We start from the raw sequence: 11,632 nt of genomic DNA on the forward strand, positions 1-11,632 counted from the left end.
TGGACAGTCTAGCAGGTCTAACCTCTTTGTGTCTATAACTAAGTCAACAGTCTGCCGATATGGACAGTCTGGCAAGTCTAACCTCTTTGCTATAATTGTCTATAATTAAGTCGACTATTACATGTCCCAAACACATTCCCACGGTTACATTCGATAAAACGCAGCTACTGTAGTCTGCCGATATGGACAGTCTGACAAGTCTAACCTCTTTGTGTCTATAATTAAATCAACAGTGCCGATACGGACAGTCTGGCAGGTCTAACCTCTTTGTGTCTATAATTAAGTCCACAGTCTGCCTATACTGACAGTCTGGCAGGTCTAACCTCTTTGTGTCTATAATTAAGTGCAGGAAGTGGACAGATTCGGCGGGGGTAGTCATGGTGTGGGCAGCCATCTCACACACAGGCAGAACTGACCTGGTCCACGTGCAGGGCAACCTGAATGCACAGGGCTACATTGACCAGATACGGACAGTCTTGCAGGTCTAACCTCTTTGTGTCTATAATTAAGTCGACAGTCTGCCGATACGGACAGTCTAACACATCGCATGTCTAACCTCTTGTAGAGTGAATTGTGAACAATCCTGCAACATTTGGTAATTATTGGACTCACCATTCAATAATATAATCAATTAAATGTTACGACAATGTGGTTTTGCGTTTCTTCTTTTGAAGAGTATATAATGAAAAACACTAAATTCTTGAAGTATTTTTCAACCAAATCGGTGTCATAAAGGCCACCCAAGAATTTAATAAAATAAGGCATTTATAACTATACTAAAAGGTACAATAGATGCACTTGTGTGCAGAGGAAATATATCTCCACTGCCGTTTTGAGACAAGTTACAGAAATTATTTTTATTATAGCAGATTTGATTACTCCATTTAGTCTGAAAACCTGATATTATAAGCCAGCCTTAAAATACAAAATTGTTTCTGTAATCCAGTCATCTCATAAATGGTGTCCCACCTCTGACTGTTTCCTTCTGTCGTTAAAATATCCCATCTTTTGTGTCCTTTATCAATTGTTTACTATAATAGCAAGTTTTGTTGTGAATTATTTAGTTTTTCTTCACAGCTGGGCGGAGGTGGAGTATCGGCTGGAGATAGTCTCGGAGGTCTGGGTGATATATTTGGTGGAATAGCGTCACAGTCATATGTCCCACCACAGGAGGTAATTATTAGTTATGCTTGTAAAGATGTAATGTTGTTGTTTTAATTATACATTATTGTCTTTCCTTTATGGGGGGGGGGGGGGGCGAGATGTAGCCCAGTGTTAAAGCGCTCACTTATTGCGCGGTTGGTTTGGGATCGATTCCCGTCAGTGGGCCCATTGGGCTTTCTCATTCCAGCTAGTGCACCACAACTGGTTCATCAAAGGTCGTGGTATGTGCTATCCTGTCTATGGGATAGTGCATATAAAATATCCCATGATGCTAATCGAAAAGAGTAGCCCATGAAGTATTGGCAGCGGGTTTCCTCCTTCAATATCTTTGTGGTACTTAGCCATATGTTCAACACCATATAACCCTAAATAAAATGTGTTGAGTACATCGTTAAATAAACCATTTCCTTCCTTATTGATAGGACTTTCCATTGACAACATAAAGGTTTACATTTAGCTCAACATAAAGGTTTACATTTAGCTCAACATAAAGGTTTGCATTTAGCTCAACATAAAGGTTTACATTTAGCTCAACATAAAGGTTTACATTTAGCTCAACATAAAGGTTTACATTTAGCTCAACATAAAGGTTTACATTTAGCTCAACATAAAGGTTTACATTTAGCTCAACATAAAGGTTTACATTTAGCTCAGCATAAAGGTTTACATTTAGCTCAGCATAAAGGTTTACATTTAGCTCAGCATAAAGGTTTACATTTAGCTCAGCATAAAGGTTTACATTTAGCTCAGCATAAAGGTTTACATTTAGCTCAACATAAAGGTTTACATTTAGCTCAACATAAAGGTTCGCATTTAGCTCAACATAAAGGTTTACATTTAGCTCAACATAAAGGTTTACATTTAGCTCAACATAAAGGTTTACATTTAGCTCAACATAAAGGTTCACATTTAGCTCAACATAAAGGTTCACATTTAGCTCAACATAAAGGTTCACATTTAGCTCAACATAAAGGTTCACATTTAGCTCAACATAAAGGTTCACATTTAGCTCAACATAAAGGTTCGCATTTAGCTCAACATAAAGGTTCGCATTTAGCTCAACATAAAGGTTTACATTTAGCTCAACATAAAGGTTCGCATTTAGCTCAACATAAAGGTTCGCATTTAGCTCAACATAAAGGTTTACATTTAGCTCAACATAAAGGTTTACATTTAGCTCAAAATAAAGGTTTGCAGTTAGCTCAACAAAGGTTCGCATTTAGCTCAACATAAAGGTTCGCATTTAGCTCCCATTTCTCACAGACTACAAGTCCTACATTAATGAGACCTAGTTTATAGTTGTACTGATCGATGTTCATCACAATGTATTTGAAAAAAACACATTAATAAAATTATAATTTTAATTGAATTTTTACAAATTAACTTTCTTAAAAGTTGTTTTTAAAATGTACCCTTTTGATGAACTTATGGATGCAATTGTTTATAGTAGGTGAGACATTTAATTCAGCTGAACTCTTGTGTGGTGTTTTTTAGCGTACTCGCAGTAAACATCTGTGACATGTAATATTAGTATGCTTTGACAAATGATGGCATATTGCATGCAGTTGTCAACATTGGTTTGATCACAAGTTTACTGTAACCGTTACAGTTCTTGCATGAAATTAACACTGCAAGAAGGTCATTTAAAAACAGTTTGAACAGATCTTATACTTCATTGTTGAATTGTGCACATGGTTTTTGTTTGCTTTGTAATATTGTTATTCCAGAGCTAACTCATGCTACTTAGTTTGAATGTTCTGTGTATGTTTGTCATGCAATTAATTGGGATTGAGAGTCCAGTAAAATGTAGGGTCACATGTTTTTGGTTTCTTTCAGGTTTGGCTTCCAGCTGCTAAAGGTAAAGGTTTAGAGATTACAGGGACGTTTGCGAGAAGAAACGGGCGAATCTATATGGAATTGACCTTCATGAACAAGGCCATGCAGGCGATGGCAGGCTTTGCCATCCAGTTTAATAAAAACAGGTGAGGCCGACTTGTAATTAAAATAGTTTAATCATTTATAATTTTCAAGTATTAAGTTTAAGAAGACTTGGTCTCAGAGAATGTTTCAAAAGCTTAAAAAATGACAAAACAATGAATTCCTATTTATTAAGATTTTAATATACTTTTACTTATTAGTTCCCTACCGGTCCAACCAGAGGGAACTATTGGTTTAATCTCCATCCTGTCTGTCGGTCTGTCTGTCCCACATATATTTTCTAGTTGTTTGTTTTTTGTGGGTTTTTTTAGAATGCCTTGAGATATTGATCTGAATTTTGTGTATAGCTTTACTGTTGGAGATCTAGTTTGACTTTCATGGCAATTTACCGGCCTCGGTGGCATCGTGGTTAGGCCATCGGTCTACAGGCTGGTAGGTACTGGGTTCGGATCCCAGTCGAGGCATGGGATTTTTAATCCAGAAACCGACTCCAAACCCTGAGTGAGTGCTCCGCATGGCTCAGTGGGTAGGTGTAAACCACGTCAACCGACCAGTGATCCATAACTGGTTCAACAAAGGCCATGGTTTGTGCTATCCTGCCTGTGGGAAGCGCAAATAAAAGATCCCTTGCTGCCTGTCGTAAAAGAGTAGCCTCTGTGGCGACAGTGGGTTTCCTCTAAAAAAACCAGTGTCAGAATGACCATATTTTTGACGTCCAATAGCCGATAATAAGATAAAAAATCAATGTGCTCTAGTGGCATCGTTAAATAAAACAGACTTTACTCTCTTTTTTTTTATCCTGGCAATTTACCCATTTTTGACACAGTTATGGCCTTTGAACTTAAGAGAGGTAAAAATTTGTTTCCCAGACTTTTGTTTTGCAATGCCTGAAAATATTGAGATGCATTTTTGTATATAGCTTTATCACGTACTGTTACTTATCAAGTTTAACTTTGATGGTGATTTACCGACTTTTCACAGAGGTATGGCCGTTGAATGTAAGAGATACGAAAAGTGATTGCGCCTGCTAGGGGACATGTATTGCTTTAGCAGTACTCTCATAATGCTTGTTTTTATTCAGATCTTAATATACCTTTACTTATTTTTATTCCGATTTTAATAAATTTTTGCTTATTTGTATTAAGATATTAATAAACTTACAAGCAGATGAATTCAGAATCATTCAAAATGAGTGTTTTTGTTTTGTGTTTAGTTTTGGTATGCAGCAAGCACAGCCCATTGACATCCCATCTCCCCTCACTCCCAACGGCACAGCGAGCACGTCATTATTGCTGAACACACAGGGGGCCGTGCAGAAAATGGATCCTCTACTTTCTTTACAGGTCAGTTTAATTAAACATTTCATCGGACTTGTACACAGCATTCTCATAATGTAAAGTTGCAGCCTTATTACGTTTTAGTTCGACCAGAATCCACAGCTGAAGAGAGTTTTATGAGTCATGAGTCCACTGGTGGCAGAGAAAAATGGTGTTATGTTTAAATAATTGTAACTTTAGGTATAGACCACTGGCATAATTATGTCGACAAAAAAGGGGAGTTAACCCATTTTGGTGAAAACCACGGAGCATGTAACTAATCTAACCAGCTCTTTGTTGTCACCTCCATTTTTCTAATCTAACCAGCTCTTTGTTGTCACCTCCATTTTTCCACGTTTGGACTCTTTGATTTAGCTATTTAATCTTGCCCTCGTTAAGTTACATTTTTACAAACACCCTCCCTTGCTAATTTGTTGTACCTTTATAATTTTTACATCTCAACAGTATGGCCTGTTACTCCTTCCAGAAAAACCTTCTTTTATAAAAGGCTTGTATGCTAATATTAACAATCTGATTTTTCCAGTAAAAAGCAAGACAGAAGCCGAGTGTGGTAAATCTGTTGACAAACTGCATGTGTGTGTTTTGTTTTCTCAGATTGCCATCAAGAACTGCATGTGTGTGTTTTGTGTTCTCAGAGCCGAGTCTGGTAATTCTGTTAACAAACTGCATGTGTGTGTTTTGTTTTCTCAGATTGCCATCAAGAACAACATCAGCGTGTTCTACTTCAGCGTGACGATTCCGATGCACGTGCTGTTTGTCGAGGATGGCGAGATGGACAAGAAAGAGTTCCTGGCCACGTGGAAGGAAATCCCGTCCACCAACGAAGTCCAGTACACCATCAACAACGTTCAGCACAATGCAGGTAGGACTCACTCCAGGTTATATACTCGAATGCCAAGCATTCCTGTGTTGTGATAAAATCAGTCAAATACAAGTATAAATGCCAGTGGTGCATCTACATCGTATGAAACTGGTCATATGCATGCATACTTGTGGAATAGTGTTCCATACCCAGGGAAATATCTCGCAGTCATCTTGCCTCATACGGTCTGGAGATTGTGCGACCATGGCAACACATGCACTTAGTTCTAGTTCAGTGTTGTGCTAGCAGTCATAAGGTCTGGACATCATGCTGGTCATGGCAACACATGCACTTAGTTCTAGTTCAGTGTTGTGCTAGCAGTCACAAGGTCTGGACATCGTGCTGGCCATGGCAACACATGCACTTAGTTTTAGTTCAGTGTTGTGCTAGTAGTCACAAGGTCTGGACATCGTGCTGGTCATGGCAACACATGCACTTTGTTCTAGTTCAGTGTTGTGCTAGCGGTCATAAGGTCTGGACATCGTGCTGGCCATGGCAACACATGCACTTAGTTCTAGTTCAGTGTTGTGCTAGTAGTCACAAGGTCTGGACATCGTGCTGGTCATGGCAACACATGCACTTTGTTCTAGTTCAGTGTTGTGCTAGCGGTCATAAGGTCTGGACATCGTGCTGGTCATGGCAACACATGCACTTTGTTCTAGTTCAGTGTTGTGCTAGCAGTCATAAGGTCAGGAGATCGTGCTGGCCATGGCAACACATGCACTTAGTTCTAGTTCAGTGTTGTGCTAGCAGTCATAAGGGATAATATGGTAATGCAGTCGAAAAGAAAATGTGTTTTTGACAATGATGTGATTGGCTATATAACAAAAACTAAACACAAATTTGCCACCAAAATGTGTTGATTTACAGATGGCTGAATTCTAAATTTGGTGAATGTCTTCTTAAACCTGAATGTTGCATGCAAGCCACCATCAAACCACATGGTTGCATTCTGTTCATGTTACTTATGAATCAGTTTGAAACTATTTGTCAAGTAAATAAAATTTTCTTTGAAAACGTTGATGTCACAGGAACTTTTGGTGTCGAGTATAATTTCTGCATCTTGTAAATATATTCCATCAATGTCATTTTGTCAGCTTTTCATCTCATTTAAGCTTTTTTTTTCATTTTTTTTTTTTTTTTCTTTTTGCATAAAATAATGTTGTCAAAGTAGACTTTGTGTAATTATAACGTATTGTTTTCAGTGGGTTTTTTTAAAGATAATTTCAGATCAGTTAAGTCAGTACCATATCCCCGATTTATTTAAAATGAATATTTCCATCTTCTAAGGGGGTGGGATGTCGCCCGCTGATAAAACGCTTGCTTGATGCATGGTTGGGCTATTTCTCGTTCCAACCAGTGCACCACGACTAGTATATCAAAGGCTGTGGTATGTACTATCCTGTCTGGGATAGTGCATATAAAAGATCCCTTGCTAATGGAAAAATGTAGAGGGTTTCTTCTCTAAGACTGTATGTCAGAATTACGAAATGTTTGACATCCAATAGCCGATGATTAATACATCAATGTGCTCTAGTGGTGTCGTTCAACAAAACTAACTTCTTTTTTTCATCTTCTAAGATACTACATTTTGTAATCACTATATAAGTGCCAGAGATTTCAAAGATCTAGGTATATATTGTAACTTTGTATTCACTATATAAGTGCCAGAGATTTCAAAGATCTAGGTATATATTGTAACTTTGTAATCACTATATAAGTGCCAGAGATTTCTAAGATCTAGGTATATATTGTAACTTTGTAATCACTATATAAGTGCCAGAGATTTCTAAGATCTCTGTATATATTGTAACTTTGTAATCACTATATAAGTGCCAGAGATTTCTAAGATCTCTGTATATATTGTAACTTTGTAATCACTATATAAGTGCCAGAGATTTCTAAGATCTAGGATATATTGTAACTTTGTAATCACTATATAAGTGCCAGAGATTTCTAAGATCTAGGATATATTGTAACTTTGTAATCACTATATAAGTGCCAGAGATTTCTAAGATCTAGGTATATATTGTAACTTTGTAATCACTATATAAGTGCCAGAGATTTCTAAGATCTCTGTATATATTGTAACTTTGTAATCACTATATAAGTGCCAGAGATTTCTAAGATCTCTGTATATATTGTAACTTTGTAATCACTATATAAGTGCCAGAGATTTCTAAGATCTAGGATATATTGTAACTTTGTAATCACTATATAAGTGCCAGAGATTTCTAAGATCTAGGATATATTGTAACTTTGTAATCACTATATAAGTGCCAGAGATTTCTAAGATCTAGGATATATTGTAACTTTGTAATCACTATATAAGTGCCAGAGATTTCTAAGATCTCTGTATATATATTGTAACCACAGTTTATAAACACAGTGCTTGTCAAGAAGCTTTACACTTTTTGTTACTGAATAATTTATATTTTCTTCATTTCATTTTCAGATACAGTTTCACAGAAACTAAAGAACAGCAATATTTTCACAATTGCCAAGCGTAATGTGGAGGGCCAGGACATGCTGTACCAGTCTCTCAAACTGTCCAATGGTATCAAGGTTCTGGCAGAACTCAAGATACAGCCAGGAAACCCAAGCTTCACGGTCAGTGGCTCTTTAATGTGGACACTTTTAATATAGTAGTAATCAGTTTTTCACTTGATGCTATAGGGGCGAGACGTAGCTCGATGCGCGGTCGGTCTGGGATCGATCCCTGTCGGTGGACCCATTAGTCTATTTCTCGTTCCAGCCAGTGCACCACGACTGGTATATCTAATGCTGTGGTATGTACTACATTGTCTGTGGGATGGTAAATATAAAAGATCCCTTGCTGTTAAGCGAAAAGAGTAGCCTATGAAGTGGCAACAGCGGGTTTCCTCTCAATATCTGTGTGGTCCTTAACCATATGTCTGACGCCATATAACCGTAAATAAAATGTGTTGAGTGCGTCGTTAAATAAAACATTTCCTTCCTTCGTTTGATGCTATAATTAATACTTCTGTTTTGCATATACATTAGTTTTCACCCAAATCCAGACATTCTAAAGCTATAGTTTTACATCTGTTTATTAATTGAAAAACATAATATTGCGTTGAGTTAAGGCTTGAACATATATGAAAGGGGATATATTTTCTTCTTTCATTGGATGTAATTTTGTTATTGTAGAATGAATACGGTCTCTCTTCTTTTCTTTTTTTACAAACTTATTGAAATTTCAGTATTTTGTGCCTATATTATCAGTTAAAGCAAACATCAAAATGCCATTGTTTTGTAGTTCAATTACATAATTTGAAATAATTCTTATGTATTTGTATTTTCTATTACAGTTATCATTGAAGTGTAGAGCTTTAGATGTATACAGTGGTGTTCAACAAGCCTATGAAGTTATTCTCCACAACTAGTCTTAGATGAGATACCAAATGGTTAACTTTGGTCAGAGAAATACTACTAGTAAACTGAAGGAAAAGACTGCTATTAAACAGATTGAACAGTGCATGATAGTGATAAAATAGGTGTTGAGAAAATAAAACTAAAGACTGCTTTGTCAAGTTTGGCAAGATCATCTACCTGAGAGGAAGAATCAACACATACACCTTATAATACAGTGTAACAAGACTCGACACGTACACCTAAGTGTACAGTGTAGACACGTATACCGTATAATACAGTGTAACGAGACTCGACACGTACACCTTATAATACAGTGTAACGAGACTCGACACGTACACCTTATAATACAGTGTAACGACACTCGACACATACACCTTATAATACAGTGTAACAAGACTCGACACATACACCTTATAATACAGTGTAACAAGACTAGACACATATACCTTATAATACAGTGTAACGAGACTCAACACATACACCTTATAATACAGTGTAACAAGACTCCACACACACACCTTATAATACAGTGTAATGAGACTAGACACATACACCATATAATACAGTGTAACACTTAGTACAGCAATGTAGGCATCACGTTGTGCTCGGTTTTGTGTTGGTGTTGTTTCAATATCAGACATTTTAGAAAAGTCACATAATCAGTTTGAGTGAATCCATCTTGAAAAGTTTCCCTTAATTGAGGTTTCAGTTAATTCCAGGCTGTATTCAGTGACTGCCGCACATTAAATTATTTGAGATTAACTACACAAGGCACTAATTTATTGCTGTCTAACATTAGTTTTCCTGTCCGGACTGATATTGTGAATAACTTTAGAATTGGTTGTAATTACATTTTAAATATCTTATTGGAATCACATTCCATCACATCACTATCATTGTTCTTTTTTAAAGTAAATTTTGTGTGATCAGTATTGCAAAAACTTATTTTGTTTTCAGTGAAATAGAGCAAATCTCATGAAATTTATATGTAAGCTATCCAAACAAACTTACTTTCCTAGCCCACAATCTTTTTTCTTTCTTTTATGCAAACTTTCATACTTAAAAGTTGTATTAAACATTACATTCCAGTAAAATACTTGTTCAAGTAGTTCAGATATTTGTTGCACTTACTCGTTAGAGCCAAGCAGAATAATGTAGGGTATATGGCGTTAGATTTGATTGGTCAGATTATATGTGCAACTAGCTGCTGATAGGTCAGAGATTTAACATGGTTCAATGTTTTTATCTAATGTAGACTTGTGTCCTCGTAATAAGCCTTGAAAACATACAAATTTAAGTATACAGATATTTCTTTTTTTATTTCCATTATTTTGTTGTGGGTTTTGTGAAAAATACTGTTGATGCTTTGTTTTTGTATATTTTATGTATGTGTATGTCTAATAAACATTTACATAAACATGTTAAAAGGTTTTCTGTTTTAATTCTACTGTAGTAACAGGTGACCCGTCAAACTTGTGACATGTTGAAGACAAAATAAACTCAAAAACTAAACACAGTACTTGGAGCAACTAGTAGATATTTTGCCATTACCCAAAATGCATGCCTGGACCCAATGACAGAAAAATTATTTGTTGCTGCCGTTTGTTTTGGTAAAACTTTTTTTATACAGTGATATAATTTTTTTTTATAATGTACACAAAGAACCCTTCCCCCCCCCCATTTTGATTTTTTATACCATGATTGTGTAACAAAATATTCTTACTTGCATAAAAGGGGCGGGATGTAGCCCAGTGGTAAAGTGCTCGCTTGATGCGTGGTTGGTCTAGGATCAATCCCCTTTGGTGGGTCCATTGGGCGATCACTCATTCCAGGCAGTGCACCACAAGTGGTATATCAAAGGCCATGGTATGTGCTATCCTGTGTGGGATGGTGCATATAAAAAATCCCTTGTTACTAATGAAAAAATGTAGCGGGTTTCCTCTAAGACTACCAAATGTTTGACATACAATAGCCGATGATTAATAAATCAATGTGCTCTAGTGGTGTTGTTAAACAAAACAAACTTCTTACTTGCATACAGTCTGAATTATGATGGTAAATTTATTGTTAACAACTAGTATTGGCTAACAAAAACACAAATAATGAGTGTTCAATATTTTAATTGCAGTAATAACACTGTTTTGACTTCGGTAATCCACAATAATTAATAATCTGTAAAGTTCTAGGATCAGGTATTAAAATCAACCATTTCCCTTGTAATCTCATGAAGACAAGATGTCCATAAAGTCAGTAGCAATGTGCATGGATGTCGGCCTCTAACCTCTTCATTTGCCCAGTGAGTTCGATACGATATAGGTACATTGTAACTGCTGCCACTTCTGATGCGATGTCGGCCTCTAACCTCTTCATTTGCCCAGTGAGTTTGATACGATATAGGTACATTGTAACTGCTGCCACTTCTGATGCGATGTGCATGGATGTCGGCCTCTAACCTCTTCATTTGCCCAGTGAGTTCGATACGATATAGGTACATTGTAACTGCTGCCACTTCTGATGCGATGTGCATGGATGTCGGCCTCTAACCTCTTCATTTGCCCAGTGAGTTCGATACGATATAGGTACATTGTAACTGCTGCCACTTCTGATGCGATGTGCATGGATGTCGGCCTCTAACCTCTTCATTTGCCCAGTGAGTTCGATACGATATAGGTACATTGTAACTGCTGCCACTTCTGATGCGATGTGCATGGATGTCGGCCTCTAACCTCTTCATTTGCCCAGTGAGTTCGATACGATATAGGTACATTGTAACTGCTGCCACTTCTGATGCGATGTGCATGGATGTCGGCCTCTAACCTCTTCATTTGCCCAGTGAGTTCGATACGATATAGGTACATTGTAACTGCTGCCACTTCTGATGCGATGTGCATGGATGTCGGCCTCTAACCTCTTCATTTGCCCAGTGAGTTCGATA

At 37.0% G+C, this 11,632-nt stretch overlaps 1 protein-coding gene across 5 annotated transcripts in view; it reads left to right on the top strand.

Moving 5' to 3' along the window:
* Nucleotides 1-8,772, top strand: part of LOC121367355 (AP-1 complex subunit beta-1-like) — a 32,429-nt gene extending 23,657 nt beyond the window's left edge. For all 5 annotated transcript variants that reach the window (XM_041491475.1, XM_041491479.1, XM_041491476.1 and 2 more), the window contains 6 exons: nucleotides 1,078-1,173; nucleotides 3,001-3,146; nucleotides 4,316-4,445; nucleotides 5,130-5,301; nucleotides 7,757-7,911; nucleotides 8,634-8,772. In XM_041491475.1, coding sequence (XP_041347409.1) covers nucleotides 1,078-1,173; nucleotides 3,001-3,146; nucleotides 4,316-4,445; nucleotides 5,130-5,301; nucleotides 7,757-7,911; nucleotides 8,634-8,708 — 774 coding nt within the window. In that variant the 3' untranslated portion in view covers nucleotides 8,709-8,772. The remainder of the gene's footprint in view (nucleotides 1-1,077; nucleotides 1,174-3,000; nucleotides 3,147-4,315; nucleotides 4,446-5,129; nucleotides 5,302-7,756; nucleotides 7,912-8,633) is intronic.
* Nucleotides 8,773-11,632: the final 2,860 nt, after the last annotated feature.

Source organism: Gigantopelta aegis, chromosome 3, assembly GCF_016097555.1.
Source record: "Gigantopelta aegis isolate Gae_Host chromosome 3, Gae_host_genome, whole genome shotgun sequence".
NCBI classification, from domain to species: Eukaryota; Metazoa; Mollusca; class Gastropoda; order Neomphalida; family Peltospiridae; genus Gigantopelta; species Gigantopelta aegis.